The sequence below is a fragment of the Anser brachyrhynchus genome, assembly GCF_964034855.1.
Source record: "Anser brachyrhynchus genome assembly, chromosome: 1".
Classification (NCBI taxonomy): Eukaryota; Metazoa; Chordata; class Aves; order Anseriformes; family Anatidae; genus Anser; species Anser brachyrhynchus.
Genome location: NC_137694.1, coordinates 52121318 through 52146264, shown reverse-complemented (window position 1 = coordinate 52146264; position 24947 = coordinate 52121318). Strand labels below are relative to the sequence as shown.

Sequence of the window (24947 nt, the reverse complement as noted above, 5' to 3'; positions counted from 1 at the left end):
TTGAGACTTTATGTCTTATGATTTGGGCAGGATAAGAGCATGTAATCAGACAAAAACTGTGGCTTCATTAATGGACAATAGCTTGTGGAATACAGTCGATTTAACTGAGTAAAAACATTCACAAATGTTTGTTTCAAATAACTGAATTTGTTTCAAATGACTATTTGGTTCAAATAACTGAAGGAAACAACTCTCGGAAAGACTCTTTAAATAAAAACACTGTACAGCTTTCCAAATGTCCCTGGTTAGGTTCTTCATTAAAAGGGAAAAACACAAAAGTTATTAATAAAAATTTAATCTCCAATATAAAAAGAAATGAAAATAATAATAATAATATTTCAAGAGCAAGACAAATGCAAAGTGTGCAAATATTATGAGATAACCAAAACTAAGGCATGTGGAACTTTTAGTGCTGTTGCATAATACGTCTTATTATTGCAACAAACCACTGATTCTATTGCTACCAGTTTACAAAGCAAACTGTGCTTTTATTACATGCATTTCACTGACGTTTACAATTTTCTATCTTCTGCATTTTTTATTTTTTTTTGTAATGCATCGCCTCCTGCTTTCTCACAATGAAATATACTAAACTAAATGAAATGGAGATGCATACTAAATGAAATGGAGAAACACCCCTCTTGCACCTTTGTTTTTCATCAAGTAAGCCTGAAAAACAGTATCAAAATCAGAAAAAAAAAATTTGAAAAACTGTATTTTTCTTCCTGCAACACACTAAGTAACACATAATTTTATTACTCTTTAAAATCTTGTTGACAGTGATGTTCCTTTCCAAATACAGTATATATCCTAGATGAGTTTGTTTTAAATTTTTCCATATATCATAATGTGAAATCTTATTAAAATTCAATATCAGTTTTTTATACAAAAATTTCTCTTTAGTTCTCTTCAGTTATGTTAATAACAACCAGCTATGTGTGTATACATATATATATATTTAAAAAGAGAGATAGTTCTGAAAGCAGACTTTTAATTCATATTTTTTTCTCCAGTAAGCCTTTGTGGAAATCCAGTGAAATTCAGCAGAAAAACTTGCTTTTACTTAATGAGTAGAATTGTATTTGGATGATTTTTAAAACATTAATATATTACAGACTTACAGGTATGGGATGTATTTTTAACTAAAGGACACTGGTCCCACGGTAATGGATGCTGAAAAGACTGGGAAAAGTAAAACAGACTCCATCCAATAATGACGTTGTAGTACAGGGCCACAAAGAAGCATACCTATTAAAAAAAAAAAAAAAGACATACCAAAAAAGTTACATTTAATAACTACATTTGTAAATTCAAACAAACAAACACCTACTGAACTTAGTTTTGCACATTTCTGCTCATCAGACACTGAACCTATTTTTCATTAAAATAAGAACTTGATGGCTTTCACCATTACAGTATCTAATGTCAATTTGTTACACTTTCACTTTTCTCCCTATTTATCATGAGACACCTATATTTCTACAGGCTATTTTTCTCCCAGATGTCTAAGGTGTTCCATAGTTCTTAATTTCAAAAATACAAAAATAGTAGTTAACGGGTTTTACAAACATCCATATAACCATTTTAATGTGCTAATATAAGTTTTAGTATCTTCCAAAAACATTGTACATTGACCCTGAAGCCCCGCTAAAGATCGCTGTCCATTTCTTGTAGCAAAACAGACTTCAGATCACACAGATTGGACATAAATCACACAGTTACAGTAAAAAACTTACTACACAGCTTGCAAATCCAATTCCTCCAAGTTTGGGGCTGATATAATTCCATACACCAATACTCCCTCGGCGGATTCTCTGCCCCACGGAAAGCTCCAAGAAAAAGAGTGGAATCCCTATGATCAGTAGCAAGATTAAGTATGGCACAAGATAGGCACCTACAATGGGAACAAAGTAGAAATCAGAGAGAGTGTAGGAAGAGTCACAATCTAACACAACTCATATGAGACCATCTAATATCTTCAAGTTTGAGTTAGTGTCATTCATGACAAAGCCCTCTCTACTGCATGCAAAGAGTATTTTTAACTGGATCTTGGCCACAAATCTTGTAAAGTAAGAAAAACACATAGGCATCTTATTTCTAAAGCACTGTAATATTTTGAGGCAAACCTTACTAAAAGTGAGTCATTACCTAATCTAGTTGTTTGCTTGCATGAAAATTTGGGCATATTCACAAATGTTTTAGGTCAAACTTTCAGGAGCTAAATCAACATTTCCTAAAGAAACTCTAAATCTGGGTTTGTAACAAACCAGCCAGACTGAATTTATAAGGGAAACACAGAGCATGCTGTGCTGTTACAACACTCTGAATTACATCCAATCTTCATCACAGTTTCAGAAGACCATAGTGTTCCTCTCTCCACATGCACCTAAGATGCTCGGAAAGGGGATTTCCCAGTGTGCAGAACAGCGATACTATTCAGCTAAGCAAAGAACTGTATGGGCCCATTTATACCAGGCTCCAGACAAATACCAGAGACATGAGGTGGAAATGAAATGGCATGCTGTAGGTCCAGATAGCCCCCTTGCAGTACTCACAAGCTCTTCTTAAAGACATTTGAAAACGCAACTCTTACTTCATCTTTAGACATATGTAAGTGAAACAAATCCTCTTTTCAATGTTGTATTCCCAGGAAGTGGTCATATACAATTCTAACTTTGGGATGAATCTCCATTTATTTCAGCAAAACTACTTCCAAGCAAAATATATCCATATGCTAAGTGCACTGGCAGTTCAGAGCCAAACTTGATCCTTTCTGATGAGGAGTATTTAGGACTAGAGCTAACACAACATTTAGACATGAGCAATTAGCAATATGGCACCTAATTTTCACATATGTGACAATTATGCTGCAATGTAGGGAGGGTACTGTGCTGTCCACCCAGCTCAAAGGGCCTAAGTCTGTTGATCACAACCATTGTAAGGCTAAAGAGAAGCACAAGAGGTGCAGACTGTAATACGTCAAAGCAAGGCTACAAATTGATAACCCAGAGACACAGCTATGAAGTTGTCCAATCAGCCTATTCACCTCTGTGACAAGAGAGAAGCTGAGCACAGTTCAGAAGCTAATTTGGGATTTATCCGCCTCCAGCTAAGTCCTACTTCAAGCTCCTTTACTCAGTGTCACCTTTCTAGGTTTTTTTGTTTTTTTTTTCATGAATCTATCAAAATACACTGAAATTTACATGTCCTTAGTAGGTGACTTATTCTCAAGGAATAGGCTTTATTTAAGAAAATTTAAAATTTTGTAAACTGTGCAGAGGCCTCAGATTTTCTGGTGCCATCTGCTCCTATTTAGGTCCATTTGCTATTTTGTTCTTCATGAAATATTTATGAACAGGACATCAGTTTTGCTTACAAAGATTTTATAAAGATCCTAAGCATGGAGTAACTGAAGTCTTGATACTAAGAAAAATAAGGAAAAAGAGAAGAGGAAGAAAATCTGAGAAAAACTACTGATGGACCAGACAAAGAACCTATTGATCTTATTTACCCTAGAGTCTATACACCATTGTTAGCAATGAAGTAGCTTCTTGAGTTTTATTTGCATGACAAAGCAATGATAATGCTTGATCAGCATTTGTTCAAAAACTATGTTCTGAACAAAGTACTGATTTTGAAGATACAATGCTACCTCACAGAGACAAATTCCATGTTCTATCTACCAATATCAGTACAGTATATACTGTCTACTTAGGTATGCAATTATAATTATTATTTGTTCTGCAACAGCAGCTACATTCTCAATCAGTACTCTGGCATCTCTTCTGGTTCATCTCATATGTGCACATAATGGAATGAACACAAAGGACTTCCTTTCAACAGTGCAAAAAGAGACGAGACATATAAATGTGATGAAAACTGAGAAACAGAGTAACAACATTCCAAAATGAGGATGACTATCTGTCTAAAAATATATAAGACATATAATACCATTAAGTACCCTTCATTTATCACCATCATTCCCCAAAAATGTCTGTGAGACAGAACTGTATTGTTAATTCACATTGTAAATGAAATACAGAAGCTTAGGCATCACTAGCTTTCAAAATGTGGTTGTATAATTCACTGAAAACCAACAGTTTTTTAAGTAGTGTAACACTACTGTAAATGATACCTGATGCCTTAATTAGATAGGTGTTTCATGGCTAGGTAGAGAAAAGCCTAAACATCTCAAAAAAATTGGGGCCTAAATGACTTACCCAGTATCCCACTGGATGACTGCACTAGAGCAGGAACTGAACCCAGCTCTTCAGTGTCCCAGTCCACAACCTTAATCACAAGGCTGCAAAGTTAAGCACATGTTTAAAGACTGGGCTGATGTGGGTGCTTTATGGTGCAGTATCAACTTAAGTAGCAAGATTTATCAATTAGATTCAACTAAATGAGTTAAATAAATGTGGTGTTATATCCACATTACATTATACATTACACAACCCTGTAATTCAATCTGGATGGCCAGCAGAGATTATCCCTATACTGCAGAGCTTGAGCAGAGGACCTGAAACACTGGCCCTCTGATCACTCAAATCTGCTGAGCTCCCTTCTGATCTTGTGTCCCTCCCCATAAGAAGGACATAATGGACAATGGTGCACATCTGGCTTTCAATACAATGTGGTTTAGACACAGCTAGAATATACAGTTGTGTATCAAAGCTTCAGAATGCTTCTGTGTCCTATAATTCATGTGAAACCACAGAATCTCTGAGCAAGTATTTTGTTTCAGCCTTCCCTTGAAGCAAGACATACTTCAATAACCTGTAAGATATCTTTACTTCATGATAAAACAGAATCACCATGGAAACAGTTCAGCATGTCTCTTATTTGCCAGTCCATGAAAACGTGTCCTTGGAGTAGCAGTATTAAATAAGGATCACTTTTATTCGAATTAGAACAATACATTATACATGCTGGCCTTGAACAGCATACTAAAATTACTTACATACATATTGTCTGCCACATCTGCCAAATAAACAATTTATTGTGGTTACAATTCTGTAGTACAATATCCCCACGTCGGCTTTCTACAGTTTAAAAATTCTTCTACTGTAAAGTCACTTTTTTGGCATATTTTGGCCTTAAACATTGACTTTCATATATATATATATATAATATATATTTTAATCTCAATAAGAAATAAAATATATAAAAAATATAGCTCATACTTCTTCACTAGAATTAACGTCAAAAATACAAATGATTTCTTGATTTCAGGAAATAGTGAATGTTAATACTGTGCACAACACAGCCAGTTTTCTTTTTTGTTGTTGTTGTTGTTTTTTTGATGTTTCAACAAAATACCAAAGGTATACACTGAATTTATTCACAATTACAAAACACTAATGACTCTTATCAGGAAAACTCTAATAAAAGGTTTTAGGTTTTATCAGTATATTTATAGTCTATCCAGGTGATAGGATGGAGTTCCTGTCAGTAGTCTTTCACAGTTTTAATAAGTTCAGGTGTGCCTACTTACAAAACTGTGCCTAAAGGATGAAAATCCTCTTGCCAATCAGCTTTAATGAAGAATTAGGCTTCCAAAATAAAGATCAGACGTCTTCAGTGTACTGAATAAGGTACAATTGAATTTCATGAGTCTGATACTATAGGGTAAATGAGAAGTCACAAACTAATATTGAAGATCTCAATGAATTCAAGCCACTGATTATAAATTATTGATCAACAGCTAAATAACAAAGTCATGGAGTCCATAATCAGTGTTGGAAAGACATGAGTATACTTGCTTTTCTCCCATTCCACTAAAACTAGACAACGAGACTAGCATCTAGTCACTACTTAGTCTTTAAGCATTTATATATTGTTTCCTCAGTATTTTTTAGGAATAGCTGCTTTGGTTTTTATAAGCCCACAGAACTTAACTGCTCAGATGGATGATATTTCAGTGTAAAATCCAGACTACTTCTCTATAGAGCATCCTGATATGACTCCACCTGTGTCAATCTTTTCAAAATGTATTTGCAAGGTAATCCTCTATAGATTTCTTCATGCTACTCACACCTTTATCTGTTTATCATTATTTACTAGTTCTTTTGTTTTCTAACATTACAGGAATATTAAAATAACCAATCTTAAAAACAATAAAATAAAATAAAATAAAATAAAATAAAATAAAATAAAATAAAATAAAATAAAATAAAATAAAATAAAATAAAATAAAATAAAAATAAGTCAATTAAGTTAATGCCCATGAAATTACAAAACAAAATATATTTTGTTTACTTCTAATATGTGAATGTAACATTTGAGTTCAACTTTTTACTTTAACCAAACAGAATAAACTTTAAATATTTCCTTTGCTTGAAGAAGGTGAAAGGTGTGCAAGCTACTCACAAGATGATTGCAAAGAACAGCATGAAAATATAGGTCTACTTTGTCACTATTTGTTAACCTCACTGCATGACTGAGTAGATCTGATGTTTATTTTTAAGGTTCACTATCAATCACAGGAAACTGAGGCAGCTTTGAATCTACAGCATGCTAATATTGGTGAAGGCCAGGGTCACTTGTCCACATGAAGGCACAAGGGATATCACAGCTTAATAGACAGTTAGGAAGGGAGGAGTCATCCCGGTTTTGAGGTCAGTCAATGTATTAGAAAGTCATCAAATAACAAATAAAGTACACTAGCAGAGAACAGAATAGGGATCAAAAAACAAGTGAGTGTGTTAATCAGTAGGAAAAGGTCTTCCTGCTCCCCTCTTCCATTTTATCCTCAATGTCTTGCTCTTCTGTCAACATCCTGAACTTCAGTAATTCCTCCCTCATCCAGAACAACCCAAATGTGATTAGGACATATTTGTGAAGATGAAATGTGGATTGAACTACTTCAGGTTCCACTGAATCCAAAGACTCTGACAAGCACCAAAACCAATGAAAGGAGGCAACAGGACTGAGTGCATGAGCAAACTGGGTGGAGTGTATGAGGAAGAACTGTCCTGTGTGGTGCTAACAGCTGTTATATCTGTTCTCCTATCTCATGTAACTTCTCTCTGACTCTGTAATTAAATATTGTATAGACAAAGACTTGTATTAGTGTCTAAAAAACAATGAGTTGTTATCATACTGTGTTAATTATTGCCCTTCTATTCACACTGGCTTCAGCTCCAGATGATTTAAAGCACGGTGTGTTCTCTGAATTCACTGAAACTGCTTGTTTTCACCAGCACATGATATTGTCCACCCTGAGTAGTCAATTTTTCTATTGGAATTATTACAAAATTTATTTTATTATTAATAGTCTTTTGCTCAAAGAGCAACATGGACTAAAATACAAAAATACAAATACAAATACAAATAAAAAAATAAAAAAATAAAAGCTATAATTATATATTACTAGTTTTACTTTCTAACTTGACATTTATTCTTGAAATTCTGTTTTGAACTGCGCCTATCTGTAAAAGCTTATGCATTTGTCTTCATATAGGAACAAATTAGTGGTATAGTGTCAAAATGATTAATATAAAAAACTTTTAAATTTGAGTATACTCATTTCCAATGCAAATCACCTTTGTGAGGCATTAAGAAAGAAACAGGTTTTTAATCTATTAGGCTGCGAAGAGTGGAAGAGGGGTGCTAAGTGCCGGGGGGGGGGTTAGGCGCTGCCTACAAGGGAGAAGGGGGACCTGTGGGGAAGATAAGGTTGAAGGAGGCATAAATCTATAGTCAGTTCCTCAAAACTTTATTGAATACTTTCAGCCCCTCACTCACAGATCCTAGAACTCCTTTCGGCGCTCTCTCATCCCAAGTTAAGCAAATGAGCACCCTGAAGGGCTCTCAGTCTCTTCCCAGCCTTTTTCTTTCTCTTAATACTTGCTGTATTACAGCTACATCCCAGATTAGAGTGAAGTTTATCACAGGTGCATACCAGCCTCTTTGGTCACCTCTTACAATAAACCTTTTCTGGGAGAGCCAAGCGTGAAAGCCAGCAAGGAGCTGCCCAGTGTAGTTGTAACTTAAATGAGCATAAAAAACATTAAACGCTTCTGAGTTCTTATGAATTAAAACAACAGGAAGGATTGTTAAAGGATCTCCAAAAAGAAAGTGGAGGAAATTTGTTTTCATGCTACAGACCAGAACTAAAAATAGAGATTGGAAAGATATCTATAGATGTTCAAATAGTGTAGCAGTGTACCAATAAAGAAGTTACATTCAAACCAAACACAGATACTTCACTGAAACAGAATATAGCTCTAAAGTCAATAGTGTTGGCACAACACAGACCATAGCCACAAATAAGCCAAATCTCTCCAGTAAGCAGGGTGGTAGACACCAAATATTCTCTCCACAAAATCCCCTAATAGTATACATCCATTCAGGCTTATTTTTCTGTGTCTGTTCTATGTTTATTTTGTTGTTTATGTTTCAGTAGTTTGAAAAAAAAGGAAAAAAAAATAAGATTACTACATGGTTAAGTTTACCTTCTTTTACTGGCTTTGGAATACTTACTGTTGGAAGAAATTTGTGAAGGAAATTCTTTAATGAGTAACTATGTTTTTTTCTCCTTCTTTTTGTTTTAAGCTTGGAGTGTATTTATTGGTTTACCACTATTTATTAGACTCATCTTGCCTGATGGTATTTGCCAGATAAAAGTTGTTTAAAGACAGGGAAGAAAATGAAAAATGTTTAACATGATTAAAAGTGGAGACATTACCATATACTCCGCTGAAGCAGTTGTAATAAAAATCTCCATTAAGTTTACATTATCCTCAGAGGCTTCAACAGTAACTTACAGTAAAGCTGTCTCAGCAAAAGACTACAAAACAGTTCTGATACTGATATTTTGAATGGGTTGTATAAAAACACTAATTTTACCTAGAATGAAACGTATATAATAACATTTATTTAGCAGAACACTGGAACCTCAAGTAAATGTGTGTAGTTTTTTTACCATGTGTTTGAACTCCTCCCTCCTTCCTTCCCCCTCTTCCCTTATTCATTTACACATCTGTGAGAATTATCTGTCCATCTACATGCCCCAGCGTATATGCTTCAATGTTTTGTATCACCTTTTCTATCCTGCATTGTAGTTAACTTGAAAGCCAAGAAAGTTTTCACTCAAATGATCACTTGCTTTTCACTGAAGCTTGTAAATTGCTAAAATGATGCAAAACTACTGTTAAAAGCAAAATACCTCCTTGCCCTGGCCATATGCAGAAAACATTGCATCTCCACAAACTATTCTACACAAGAAAGTTCCTGAAATCACTGTACGCGTAAAATGATTGCATATTTATTTTTTCAAGTTTGATTAATGAAATACCTGACTCCCTTAAGGGTTTTTGTTGCTGTTGTTTTTAAAATGAAAAATTATAATTACTTTTAATACATTTATATTTGACCTGAATTAAATTTGCACTCACTCTCAGAGTAACTTTAAAAGCTCCTGATAATATGAATCCAATAGTCTAAGAAACTTACCAACAGATCTTTTCCTGTTGGTTTGAATCAGAATCCAATGCACTTGCAAAATTAGTAACTAACTACATTAAACGCAGACTTTCAGAAAGAACACAAATATTCAAAACAAACCAATGTAATGCATTAGTCTTGAGCTACATCCTTATGCCACACTTAGAATGAAAGGATCTAGAACATAAGTATTTTAATAGCTACAACTGTAACTAGAATTAGTTTGTTTTAAAACAATTTAACAAACGGAACATTTTTTTTTTTTCAAGTAGTAGTGATTCATGGTCAAGTCTATAGTGTCTAGTAGACTAGAGGAGGTTGTCATTCATTGAAAATACGTTTTTTGAGAAACTACATTCAACTTCTGTTTTCTCAGCTAACATCACTGTTACAGATGGAAAAAAAAATATCTTCCCCACAAACCATTAAATCAACTATTTAATGACGTTCTCTCCAGAATAAAGGAGAAACAAAAAGGAAGTTAAACGAGAGTGAAAAAACCTTACAACTACTATAAAAGAAATTAGATTTTATCCTGGAGATGGAAGATGTGAAAGTAAAACCTCAATTTCTACTGTTTAAAATGAATGAGAGAACATATAGAGAATTATACTCTTATTATACTCTAGGCTCATTTCTATATTTCTCAGTTACATCAGTTTTGCCATTCAACCTCTGAAATCCAGCATGAATAAAATGTTATTCTTTATTTTCTGTTCTGTAACACAGATTCAGTTTTTGTATAAGGAAAAGCAACAGTTTTGTTTCAAATTCAGCTAAGTAATTCTCTAGAATAGGATGAACATTAATGTAGTATAGTAGGGTACAGTACAGCATAGGATAAAACACTAAACCTAGAGGAAAGCCTCCAGCCCACTACTTCATTCTATGTTCAAGACCATAGAGCTAATAAATAAAATGCTTGATTTTATTATTTTAAGTGAAAGATAACTTATTTGGGAAAATAGAACTATGTAACAGCACAAACAGATATATTTCCTTAATGTAAATTTTATTATCTAAATAACTAATTATCAGTAAAAAATCCTTTTTACTCCTACAGTATTTTGTTCTTCCATGAAGTAAACCATGAACTAATGGCCTAGGAGCTAAAGGCAATTAAAAAGCAAAACTGTGAAGCTTAGTACTGCTAAATACTAAAGACTGAATACTGCTTTGCTCTTTAAAGTGGATGCATATTTAATGACTGGATTTATCGTGCAAATACGATAGAGAACGCTTCAGCACAACGATAACCAGGTCCTAAATAATGCAACCCTTCCAGAAAGACCTAGAATGGTTTTGCTTGACCCCTGGTTAAGTTCATATCAAGAAATGTAAGAAACTTTCTGCCCTGAAATCTAAGAAGAATCTGCTACTTACTTTAGCCAATATGTCTCACTAAATAAAAAGAATATGCTTTATTCCTTGTAGGCTCTGGCATAAATTAAAAGAAAAATCTGACAAGCTGTAGCAGGTTCTACTGTGATTATCTGTGCTAACCTTGAAATCTTAGAAGTTAGCTTCATCACTTAGCTACTGCTGTCACAAGACTTACCTCCACCATTTTTCTGACACAGATATGGGAATCGCCACACATTCCCAAGTCCCACAGAAAATCCAACTTGTGCCAGAATATATTGGAGTTTGCTGTTCCAAGCAGGTCTTTCATCTTCCACATCTGAGCCTTCTTCAACATCTACATCTTTTTCTTCCTGATCATCAACCATAAGCTCACTCTTCTTAAAGGCATCATCTGAAGAGTCTTCATTAGAGAGAAGGTCCTTAACCGACTCAATGACCTCATCATCTAGTTCTCTTTTCACTACCTTGCTGTTCTTAGGCATTTGTACTCTAAGGAAAATACAGAAGTCAAGTTCAATTGAGACAGGTGGAGAAGCGCTGAAGAAAGCTCTCCCTCTGCTTGGACAAAAATCTTGAAGAAATAGATTTATGATGTAAACTGAGTCCTTGATAGTAGGAAATCAGAATAAGCACTTCTGTTCCTGATTGTTTGTCCTACTGAAAGTATCTGTGGAAAAATAATAATAATAACAATTAAAGAATATTATTACACCTTGCAGAAGAAAATTAAGAAATCATATGCTCTGTTTTACCCATTTCTGCTTATCTCTGATTTGAGGACAAAAAGAGAAGAAAGGAATATTAAACTACTTTAAAACTGTAAGACTTAAGTTCACTTATTGGTCTTAAATATTTGTATAAAATGCATTTCATTCACTTGTTGAGGGCTTTGTTTAGACTGATAGACTAATTTTTCATATTTCAATCTGGCAGCATAACCAGATTCTTCTTAGTAGGCACAATGAGGCATGCACCTTATATACAATTTAGGATTCCAGTTCCATTCTTTCCTGACTTAATATCTCTACTTTAGCTGTACTTGAATTAAGATGTTCATGTATCGTATGAACCCAGTACTTCAAAACCAAGGGAGACTTTTTCTCCCATATTCTTTCTCTCATAGATAGCTGAGAACTGTATATGTTACAGGACTAATAGCACAATAACTGATTATCATAATTGATCAATATCTCATGAGATCAAGCACCTCAAGGCTGCTTGAGAGTCCAGTGACAGATCACACAGAAAGAAGTTAAGCCACTGGAATGCAGCCCACACCTTATCCAGAAGATACTTCAGAAAAGCTGAACTAAAACCTTTGTCAGCAAAAGTATTATCACCAGCCTCATGGCTGACAGCACAATTACCTTTCCAATAATTTCCTAGGATTTTGAAACTAAACTTCACTCCAGTTGCATACTGCACTCCATTCTAACCTCCTCCCATTTATTCCCTAGACTCGTAGTCACTGCCTTGCCACTTTTCCTCTACTTCCCTTTACTGCCTCTTCTCAACAACTCCACCTCTGGCACACCACCTTACATCCTGTTCTAGTCGCTGTTCAGTAGTTGTGACTGAAATATTTAAGTAGAACCAGGATGCAAACACTAATAATGCATTAAGTTGAAGCATTTACACAATCCTAATGGAGCTTTCGGACTCTTGTACTTCAACTACTACTTCTAGTCACATTCCAAACTTTTCCTTTCCTTTTGATCCACCAGTGTAAATTACTGCAGCTTCTCAGTTGCAGTAATTAGTAATAAAGTCTGGGATTGCAAGTGAAAATGAAACAAGTATTTAATACAAAAGTTGCATTGGTGAACCTACATTGGTATTTGTCTGTATGTCTGAAATCCTTTTATAACTGTAAGAAACGGTATTTACTGTCTGAAAGACCAGCTATTTATCAGAATTTATTAAAATACTTTAAAAGGTCATATCTCTATAAATGTTTTAGATATAGTGACTTGCAGGGCAGCAATATTATTTATCAGCTGCTCTCACAGATGAGTCACTGCATTGCTACACTTCAGAATAAACTGAAATAAAAAATATCAAGCCCTAGCACAATATCATATTAATTTTCCTTTCATTAACTTTCCATTAAGCAGGATGTTATCAATAGCAATATCACAGTATAGACTGCAATATTTGAGAAAATGCCAGAGGCATGCTCAGCAGACTAGTGCGACAATGCAAGTTTTTTAGCTGTATTGGTTTTCTAATTCAGTATGTTTCATTGTCCAGACTGCATCAAAGATTACACTGCTAAAGTCTTTCAGGATACATCACAAATTCACAAGTGGTCTCCGACTGTCAGACTTCACAATCTGTTTTCTGTACTAGTAGTCTGTGCTAAACCAGATGAGAAGTCCTACCTCAGCAGACAGTACCATCAGGTGTACTTTTTCAAAACGCAGTCCCACTTGGTTTGTGCAAGGACTCTATGTTAGGAACTTCTAACACATACCCCAGGAGGCTTGCACAGAAGCCTGTTTCTTTGATCAACCCATACAGAAGGCAAACAAGAAAACACTCAACTTGTGTCTGGATATGAATGCCCTGAAGTAAAGGCTCAATAAGGAGATATCTAGTTAAGTTATTCACCAGCAGAATTGGCTAACCAGGAATCAGTGAACAAGCTTTATTTTGTAACATACTATTGAACATTAGCACTTCTACCTATAAAATACTATTTTAGCTTCCCACATACTTTGGCTCTAGTCAAATACAGAACTGAAGTTCTTCATTAGCATCAAGTAATAACTAGGAAATATCATGCCAAATTCTGTTAAATTGTTCATTCAGTTCCAATTCTAGCTACCTTCTACAGAGACTTCTGCAGTAATACAGCATTATGTGATTGGACTGGTTCTCCTTGATGATCTCATTAATAAATGTACATAACAAACCACCATATTTACCAACAAGTTACAGAATTTGGTAGCATAGACTCAGCCATTACTGTCATCATTTTAAGCTCCAACTCCTAAATCTTGCCACATATGGTAAAATATTACTACACGATACTATTGACTACCAGCACTTTGGATTAGAAGTAAAATGCCTAAAAGGTAACTTAGCCTTATTAAAGCTGCTGTTTGTTGTTGTTGTTGTTGTTGTTGTTGTTGTTATGTTTTGTTTTGTTTGTTTTGTTTTTCTATATTAGATCTGCGTCATGGGATTAGGTGCACTGATTTAATTCTGGTTTCCAGGCAGTTTCACTCACCCTTTTCATAATTCAACTGATGTCATGTGTCAGACGAAAACATGGAAGGGAAATTTTTATTATCACATATACTGGAGAATATATTTTTTCTCTGGACTTTTCCTCAACTCAAAGCAGAAAAGAAAGATGCTATCCCTTTTCTTATGTAAAATCCTTCCAATCCAAAATTAATCTTAAATTGACCTGACAACTGCCTTTATTGTTTGAGGGAATTTAAAAGACCAGAAATTGCTGAACAGTATCACAATTCAGTTAAGAGAAATTTAGAAAAAAAAATTCTCATTGAGTTAACAGTAATCAAAATCTGAGTTAGCATGAGCAAACTTTTGGGAAACAAGTTGCTAAATCAAATTACCTGGATTTTTAGGATGTCTTACTAGTATTGTTCTTGATATGTTAATATTCCTATTTCTTTCTGGTAGTGAAAGATAAAACAGTGAGTCTTTTCTGACACATCAAGAAACTTTCCTTCTCAGAAGACAGTGGGAATTCTGTTATTTTCTTCTGTGGGAGAAGAATCAAGCTTTAATGGATCAGCATGCAGAAGAAAAGTAACCTGATTAGACTGCCACATTATTAGCAGATTAAGCAATAATAATCCCTTACAATATGGAATTTAGACCTAAATTAGCTCCTTAGGAGATCTGGAGCTTAGCTTGCTATACAGCTTTTTACTTCAGGTTCAGGAACAAATTCTGAAATGCTAGCACAGGGAGATAAGACCTGCAAAGCCTCTGCTGACCAAACTGCAGGCATTTGCAGCAGTACTCAAAGGAATTCTGTGAGCCAAAACAGTGGAAGACACATTCAGAAACATTTTGTTGCATACCCTTTTCTCCTAGTTTTTCTTATATGTATTTTCTTGTAAGGGATTTGTAATAGTTCTGTTCAACCCTGCCTGTTCCTGTTCACCTTTACACTGGTTATAGTGAGGGATTCCTTTCTGACACATCTTCATTAGACACTGTCAGATCTGCATGCCAATATATAGACACTTCGTAGACCAACACAGTACTTTCAGTTCTCTCAATTGCATAGTACCAATAAACAATTAAGTTATGATGCTGGAGATTTTCAAACCTGTACAGAAAAACAGGTACCAAAAAAAAAAAAAACTCGCTGGCAAATTTGCAAGTAGAATAAGTACAACTGCCCCATGTTCTTGCAATTACAAAACAAGCCACTATAAAAAGCCATTTTCAAAGCAATTTTGTGTAAACATCCCACAATGCCATAATAACAGCTAATATAACTGATATTAAGGAACTTCTAGAGATGCTTTTCTGACAAATTAAAACATGACTATTTTTACATTTTTAAAAGGAATGCATTCTTCTCTGAAAAGCAATGCCCAATAAACCCTCCATTCTCTTCTAACATAGTGTAATTTATTTCTGTTATCATGTTTCTACATCTAATCAAAGCATCTCAGTAGAATTATTTACATTCAGATTTTAATAAATGACATAATCCTCAAATCTTTGATCAAAAATGGTTTCAATTTTCACCTAAATTGGGAGAAAAAAAGGAAAAGAAATAATGTGTCTGTACTTCATAAGGGAATATCAAACAAGCTCAGAAAAAAATAACGTTCTAGAAGTCTTAATATGCTACTGTACCATCATAAAAAATAGGAAAAAGGAAAGAATGGATACCTTTTTTAATTCAATGTTTGACGTTAAAGGAAAAAAAATAAAAGTTATTTTCTTTGGAGCTCATTGATCTTCTCAGATGAAGCAGTCAACATACGACCATGCTGCTGGAGGGATACCAAAAAGCAATATATCTCTCAGATTTGAGGGTAGACTGTTGCAGCACAGTGCACGAGCATTACCACAAGCTTATATATTCCTATTGACAAAAGCTCCACCTTGACTCCAAGTGATGAAACAGGTGATTCAGTAGAGGACACAGAACTAAAAGTCAAAACGCTCACCATGGCAGACATTCAGAAAATATCTTGACTGACATTCATGTCAAAGGTTTCAGTCAATGAAATTACTTGTTGAGAATTATATGCCAAAGTGAAGAGGAGCTTTTGCACCTTAAAGGAAACCTATAAAAGCTAGGCAGTGTATTGAAACAACCAATACAGAAAATGGGAGGACTAAATTTTAGCAGAAAAAGACTGTTGCGAGTCGGCAAAAAGGAATCAGACAATTGGTGCAACTAATGGTCATGTCTGACTAAGAGAGAAAGAAGACTGCAAACCTGGTTTTGTGGGATTACTGAACTGTGAAGAATGGCTATTGCTGGGGGAATCTGTGTACAGATAGATAATTATTTCAGCAAGAGTTATATTGTGTTACAGTACACACTTAACAGACTGAATTAGTGCTGCAATGCAGCATTATGTCTTTTGGCGGAAGCAAGAATATGCACCATACTCTTTTTGCCTAGTCAAGTCCATTTTACCTACGTACTCAAGCAGCCATTATTCTGCTCTTCAGTATATCAAACTACATGATATAGGACTTTGCCCTCGTCCATTTAATGCAGCCTGTTAGTAACAGATATAGATTCAAGAGGTACCTAACTCGACCATAATGAAAGATAATTATATTTTGAGCAATGAAACAGCATCACTGAAGAGTGTAGATAAATGTATCTGAGACATTCTAATGCACACCACAGACACTACACTACAGTGTTTTAAAAAAATAAATAAACAAAAACCTGTGGGGTATGGGAAACTTGAAAACAACAACAAAAAGAATATTCTTGATTCTGGTATCTCTATAAAGTTAAATCGTTTAGACTATAGCAAATATAATTTTTTGCTCTTTTCATTGTGTGTAACCTTTGAAATTTATTGGTCTTACAGTAGTTTCTCACCAACTTTCATAGATTTCTCAGCATTTTCTTCTTGCAATCAACCATATTTAAAGACACAAGATTAAATTCAGTCTTGCTGTAAATATGGGTAGTTATACAAACTTCAGTGACATTGGGTCTGCTTAATATTACCGGGAAATTTGTTCTCAGTTCCAATAAAATGTTCTTCCAGTCATGCATCAAGAACCTGATGAAAATTTTTACCTCAGACTAGTCTCCCTGAAGTCTAGTTACTGGAGAACACTCTCTACAGTTTTAAGAAAAACACAATGGTTTGATAACAAGAGTAAGATTTTCTTCCCAGAAATGTTCAATTTCTTCAACATCAATGTCTGAACAGAAATATCTGAGAAAGAATGTAACAACTTAGAGCTCTTGAATGGCCTTTTTTTTTTTTTCCTTTTCATTGCATGTAATCTTTGAACTTTATTCCTCTTACAGTAGTTTCTCACCAGCTTTCATAGATTTCTCAGCATTTTCTTCTCACAGTCAACTTCACTGAAATACTTCACAGACTTGCGGGGTGTGCTATCTGTAATTTCCCATTCAGATGGAGGAAACTCTCAAATTTAGTAGATCCTGCTCTTCCAGCTGAAGTTGTGTGAAGTAATGCTAGCAATTCTGAAGATACTTCACTTTTCACTGGTGAAGTAAAAAAGTCATAACTGTTGGCAACATGAAATAAAACCTCTATTTTCTATATTAACCATATAAACTATACCATGACCATGATTTTATTGTAAAATCTTATCATGCTTTTGAGATGGGAATATGAAAATATATTAAAGAATTCATTTAAACACTGAAGTTATTAAGTTTCAAAATGTAGTATTGAAAACTAGACGTTATCAGATATATAGTTGCCCTAAGACCTTAATTTTCTCCCCTCTGTGCATCTGAATGGATCAATAAGTAAATCAGGTTGTCCTTGGGGAAAAATACATATATATATTTATGTATATATATATGATTTCTTCTTCGTTTGTTTTCTACACATAAGCAAAAAAGATGAATTGTTCATAGACAGTTTATCACAAATCTTGGTTCTCCTCAGATCTGATTGTTTAATTTAATGACATAAATCATGCTTTGAGCTTAAATTAGAGTAAATCCCTGAATTTAAAAAGAAAGTGATTAATCCAAATTCCCTTATAGAAAATCCTATGCTGGAAACTCCCTATTCCCATTTCCCATCACTTCTCCATTTTAGCATAAGAAGAGCATGCTGAATCATTAGCACTGCAGTATGAATTTCTGGCACTTGAAATACAAAAATAATAGCATTTGCCAACAGCAGAAGTCTATTTTCCCAAAGTGGAAGATAAGACTACTGCCACCATGAACTAGATTCAAGGCTTTGCTGTACATAGCATTACACGACCTTATTCTTTTCTTTCTTCCATATAGCAAATATGGAACCACAAGTCTCAGAGTGAAGAAGAATTATGTTACATTGCAGGCTTCTGGGTAGCTCGGATCAGTTATTACCACTCCCTTAAAACTCTTCTAACAGTTACCAATGTTATTTCATGCTACTTAGTATGCGCTTGCCACATTTTGTGCACCCAGCTCCTTAGAAGAATAACATTCAGCTAACATTTGTCATTGTATTTTTTCCTAGAACATTTCCCGAGTAACAGCAAGGCTACTTTGAATTAAATTTCAAGGAAGAATGGAGTTGCTTAAGTTTTGAGATGTTACCCACTGATATGTCAAAGTTCTTCTTCAACCAATTGAGAATACAGAGATCTTTAGTCACACTGAAAAGCTGCTACTGATCATTTATTTATTTATTTATTTATTTATTACAATCTATTGGCATGCAGATATATAAAATTTATGAGCAAAGGACCCAAAACTGTTCTTCCAAAAACCAATAGATACTGTCTTTTCAAGCAAGAACATTATACCTTTATATGAGTGAAAAAGTTGGTGCGATGGATCATCTGGGGATGTAGATGCACATGCACTTAAAATCGTGGACACTCTTGGCTGTGTACTAGAGATTTTCAGAAGAAAAACTATCTTCCCAAAAAGATTCCTGCTGCAAATACTTCTCAAGCAATTTAATTCTATACCACTCACACAGCAACTATTCCAATAAAACATAACAATGCAATTCATACCAAAAGAATTACCTGTAATTAGTAGATTGTGTTTCTTGTTGCTATCTCCCAAACATTTTTCTTAATAACCTGTGATTATTTTTTCTTTTCCAATAAATTCAACATTTTAAAAGTTTTGTGCATACAGGCTTTTGCAATATACAGAAGAGAAAAAAGAGTTGACAGAGTTGTTCAAACTATATGGTCCTAATCTGCACTACTACTTTTGCTTGTAAGAAAAAAGAAAACTGTAAAAATGACAACACACTAGAGGTCAACATGAATCAGCTCATCCCACAAAAGTAGTTTTGAGGTGTCTCAGCAGTTTGACTTCTTCAATTTCACTATCAGTGGCAGACCTGAACAGCAATTAAATGGCTTCATTTTTCATCCACAAATCAAAACCAATGGGATTTTCTGTTCTTGAATCTGAAGTGCAAAACTGAATCCCAAGGGAATTGTTGATATGCATCAAATGGAGAATCACATTGTAATTCTAACATTATCTTAACATATTCTATGTGTAAACCAAAATCTTGTATATTAGCCAAGACAAAATTAAGCTCTCTTTATCTATTTATTTTGTAAAGTTGCCTTTTTAATAAGATCTTGATAATGAGTATCTAGAAACCACACTGCTAAACAGAAAAGAAAAAAAAAAAAAAAGGTATATTGATGTAAGTTTTTATCAATTGGAGAAAGCAGAATATACATCAGAATATACATCCAGTGCATATGTACATTACATCAGATAATTAAATTTTTATTTTTTTCATTTATACTTTTCTTGGAGAGGGGAGCAGAGATGTGGCTCCCAATCCTACAGTATGTGACAACAGCATATTCACAGTGCCTTACTATTTGAAAATAATTAGGCTTCTCTTAGAAATCAATACTACGGCACTGAGCTTGATATGTTAGCAATATCACGCAGACAAAATAAAATGGCTGATAAGGGTGAGGTCTTGACTACATCTTTTACAAATAAAACATAGTGCAATTTGCTGAAATGGAATAAATCCTATTACAACCTCTCCTTGGCAAGACTGTGACGGTGAAGGCATATTTCAGTCATCTCATTTACTTCCACAGGAAAAGCAAAGCACCTCAAAGAAATCCCAGTTCACTCTAACACAAGCGAAATCGGAACAAAACCACCAAATACGGGAATAGGAAACTAAAAGGAATTATAAGAAAATAGAGTAGGGAAAAAAAATAATCACGGTAAGAAAACCGTGGACCCGTCGCCGTGCGAATGTTGCAGTGGGCTGCAACCATTCGCATCCTGAACGGAAAACAAGCCCCAGACGCCCCGCGGTTGGGAAAAGGTCCTCATTACAATACCCACCCAAACATGGCTGACACCGGGGCGCACCAGCCCAGAGCCCGCAGGCCCCTCCAGGGATGAGGGATGCGGGCGGGGGGCGGCGGCGCAGGAAGGCTCCCGGCCTCTCCCCTCCGGGCGGCGCCTCCGCCCCTGCAGCGCCGGGCTCCGCACCGGCCTCCGCCCAGCCTGCGGGCGCTGCCTCCGCGGCTGCGGGAGGAGGAAGGGAGCGGAACAAGGATGCAGGCGGCCGCTGCCGGCGGGACTGGCAGCACCCCCACTCCGCGCTTGCCGGCCCTCGCCGCGTCCTTCCCCGATAGGCACACTGCACAGTCACTACGTGCGCCACGCGAGGGAGATGAATGCGGTTGCTGTCACTCGTGGTAGGCAAAGGATGCAAATCCCTCGCCATAGTAATGAGAGAAATAAATAAATAAATAAATAAATAAATAAATAAATAAATAAAGAGCACCGCGCTCCCTTATAACCTAACCCACCGCTGCGTTAAAACCGCATGGGCGGCTTCCAGCGGGCGGTCTCTCGCTGCTGTCCCCCGAGGGGGATACCGCGCTGTACCCCCGGCCCCTCCCGGCGGTCCGGCGCACACGCGAGGGACCCGACCGGCCACTGCCGCCTGCGCCTCCGCCGCCGCCTTACCTCCTCCGCCCGCGGGGCTCGCCGGGCGCCGGCAGCGGGAAGTGGCCGGGTGCCCCCGCGGGCGCGGGGCGGCGAGCGGGGCTGCGCGGGCGCGGGGCTCAGCGGCAGCCGGGCGGCGACGGCAGGCACATGTGGCCAGCCCCGGCTGCGGCGGCGTTTAAAGACAGACATAAAAGCGGCGGGGGGAGAGGCAGGGGGAGGGCAGCGGCGGGCCGGGGGAGCCGCACCTCCTGACGCAGGGAGGAGCGCGCCCCCCCCACACACACACTGCCTGCAGCAGCATCTCCTCCGCCGGGGGCTGGCGGGGAGGAGGGCAGAGGAGGCCGAGGGAGGAGGAGGAGGAGGAGGATGGAGACGCCCGCCGCGGGCGCCGCCGCCCCTGCGCCTCTAGCGCGGCCTCGCCGCAGGACCCCGCTGCGAGAGGCGACGCCGCGGTGCCCCCTTGGGCTGGGGGAGCAGGACACAGGGCGGCGGCGGAGCCCCGGCACGGCAGCATGGGTGTAGGTTTCCTGGGAGATAGCGGAGGTTTTCCGGAGGAAGAGTGAGGGGGCTGAGAGCGCGGGGCTGAGGAAGGACGGGAATCGGTCAGGAGAAGGGCGGCCGCAGTGGGTCCATCTGCGTGCTGGAAGGCGGCAGGCAGCTGGGGGGATGAGGGATGTTGAGTGAAGAAGGGATGGAGAGAAAGCTTGGGGAGGACAGAAGCACCAACCATCGCCCGTGGTGATGGCGCACAAGTCTTGCAGCTCAGGCTTTCACCGCTGCCACAAACCGCATGACAATGAAGTTGGGATATTCCTCCTTAATCACCCCTGAAACTTCCTGTCATTAAGCCTGTCCACTGGCCTTCTACCAGTTTTTGTTGTTGTTTGGTTCTGTTTTTGTCGTTTGTTTGGTTTTCTGTGTGTGTGTGTGCATTTTTCTGGAATATATAGATATATATATTGATTCTGGCTATAAAGGAAGGCTTGTAATAAAACCAAGAAAGTAAGCAGTTCAAAGGCATGTCAGCCAGAAAAGAAAGGGATATTTACTTTGATGAAGATAGGCATGATGAAGTGAAGACCAAACCTTTTTAATGTTGTCTGAATAACTATTGCATCAACTTCAATCTTAACACATGCTGAAAAAAAAAAAAAAAAACTTTCTTACAAACAAGAAGAGATTTTTCTTCAAAGAGTTAGAAATTTGGACTCACCAGCTGATTTGCACTTCCCATTTATCTTACTCAGAAAGTTGTCCTGCAAACTTATGTTCTTATTTCATCTCCAATCATCAAAAGTAATTCGTCACACTATGGTGTATTTCTCCATGTTGTTATTAGTACACTGAACTGAGAATTTCCACAGGCTGTATTTCAGTTATGTCTAAAAATACTCCCGTAAGCAATATATTTTGCATCTCGTGATTTAATCTTATTTGGAACTCAGTAAAAATGTAATTACCTCAAGAAGGTTCTAATTGTGAGCTAAACTTCTTTATACTAAAGGGGAGGAAATTATGTTTTCTACTGCCAGATTATAAGAGTTACACTTTTTAAAGTAAATTAACTAATAAAGATAACCGTATCATATGACTGCATAGTTAATTGACACAGTAAAGGTCATTCCTGGATTCTTTTAAATTCTGTGTACGGTTAACAGCAAGCTTAGATCTTTAATGATATCATCAATTATTGACTGATGAGTAATTTTACCGTGAGAAAGGCATCATGCAGTTTTTAATGTTCACCAAACATATCATCAGTTATTTAGAATTTGTTTTCAGCAATTGCAGTTCTTCACATACTATTATAATTAAAGAGGCAAATATAAAACAACACAGTAGTAACCATTCAACAGCAATATTTTCATCTTCCTCAGACTTACTTTAAACTAGCAATCTACATTCTGAATAGGTGGGCTAGAGCTTTGCAGCTCTTGTAAATTAGATGGTTTTACTGAAAATCTTGCAATAATTTTTGTAATATTTGTATTAAGTTTATTGGAACTTTTAACAACCATCTTTAAATTCCACTTTGGTTTAATCTTCAAAAGGCACATAGTTCCAGCTCCTATAAAGTAGAAGCACTTTTTTTTCCATGTGCAAACGATGAAAATATGAAACAAAAGTAGCTTGCTATTTTTTTGCCATTTTTTAAGCACAAGAAGCCACTGATGGACATGAAGGTTGCAATGACAACTTAGTGTTGAGCTACACTGGAGGATAACTTATCATTCTGTAAGCCAAGAGCCTACACATGCAGAAAGAATGCCTCATTTGCTGGTTAGACTCTTAATGTATCTGTGCTTGTGACTCAGGAGATTTGTGGACAGAGAGAAACAGCCTAAGTTGAAAACAAGAAATGCCAGCATGAGAAACATCCTAAAGCAAATCTGAGATGCTCGTGTATAAAAACCTCTACCTTGCCTAAACTTTAGATAAAAAATGCACAAGTGGAGAAAAGGAATGTGCCCTATTTGAAGGAAAATGTTTTAGATAGCAGTTATACTAATTTTATGCTTTATTTTACTTCTGGGTTTTACTGTCTTGTCACTTGCATAACAATTTTAAATACAACCGGTTCTTCTGTAGTTTTGTTGGAAGTAAGCATGCCTGAAAAAACTACTAAGTTAATAAAACGTATTTTTATAAATCTTCTAACTATTGAATAACTGCAGTCTTAATTAATATCAAGTATCAAGTATCTATAAAAATCATTTCTGCCCTGAACTATTTATGTTCATTAGTGTGATGGCATGTTGTTCTGTTATAGGTGAAAGATAGAAATAACATTCTTCAAACTAAGATGAAGTAAACAAGCACATACCAAAACAGGAATAAATATAAGTCAGTATACATAGTAAATTTGAATTGAAATAATCATAACTGACTGTCATCATTACTGGTTATAATCGTCCCTAAGGTTCATTCATGGTCCAGGGCATGAACTGCCAGGAAATGAACTATTTAGTGGTTTGAACCTGTTCAGGACTTCTCTGTAGAGTCTGTTGCATAGTGCTTCATTTAAAAAATAGTTCTTGTTAAATGAACCTGTTGTATACAAGTATAGGTAAAATTCCCAGTGCATGTAAATAATGCTTTTTCACATGGTGGCTATATGAAATCAGATAATACCACATCTCACGCTTTTTGAAATTGCCAGTATTGTAAGTATTCTCTCCTTATTATTCTCTCATTATTAGCTCTGATTTTTAGCTTCAGCTATTGCAATTCAGAATAGTGTGTAAGCTGATTTACATCAGCAATTATCCGCTATGCTAGATATTTCACCAGTCTACTACAGCTGTACAATGATGACTTAAGTCTCTGGGACACTGCTTTACACCAAAACTTTATTTTTACAGATTTAAAATAATGACTTGATGCATAGTAAGTATGTAGATGCTACACACAAAACCGTCAAAAAGCCAGATATGTTGTCAATAGGAAATCCAGAGTTTTGTACATTGGCAACAAGTTGATTGTTCTAAGGATCATGTTCAGCCTGAATTTTGATCCTGTGCTACTTTCAGACTCTGATAGAAATCCAACAAGAAAATCTGTTGTTGTTGCTGCTGTTTAATATAAATTCTATATGCCTATTGTCAATGCCAATGTCACTTCTAGACAGCATCATTTGTTAGTGTCCTGTCTAAGTCTCAACCAGTTTGAAACACTCTTTTTTTGAAAACTGAATAGCTTTTCAGTTTATTAAAGCATGTCCAAATACTGGTGTTCACATTTCTGTTTGTATTAATGGGAACTGGTGCATAGGAGAGAAAATTCTTGGATTTTTTGCTTAACTTGACCTATCCTTCCAAAAATAAGAAAATATCAGACAAGATTACATTCAATCTGACCCTACAAAGCTTTTTCACCATAGAACAACCTGATGACTTAAGCAAAGTTCCTTGGACAACAGCTAAGTATTTTTAGCAGATGTACAAACATTATTGTACACTTCAGTATGATTCTTTCGTGAATGATGAGCTACAAGCAAGAT

At 36.4% G+C, this 24947-nt stretch overlaps 1 protein-coding gene across 6 annotated transcripts in view; it reads right to left on the bottom strand.

Annotated features, from left to right (window-relative positions):
- The window catches only part of SLC6A15 (solute carrier family 6 member 15), a 38912-nt gene extending 17649 nt beyond the window's left edge, over positions 1-21263 (bottom strand). Inside the window, exons 1-6 of one of the 6 annotated variants that reach the window (XM_080571593.1) lie at positions 20966-21098; positions 17332-17521; positions 14400-14548; positions 11006-11479; positions 1737-1894; positions 1122-1248 (exon numbers count right to left, since the gene is read on the bottom strand). In XM_080571593.1, the coding sequence (XP_080427719.1) occupies positions 1122-1248; positions 1737-1894; positions 11006-11294 (574 nt within the window). In that variant the 5' untranslated portion in view covers positions 11295-11479; positions 14400-14548; positions 17332-17521; positions 20966-21098. The other 5 variants (XM_080571591.1, XM_080571590.1, XM_080571594.1 and 2 more) reach the window with 5 other exon arrangements.
- Between the last annotated feature and the right edge of the window lie 3684 nt (positions 21264-24947).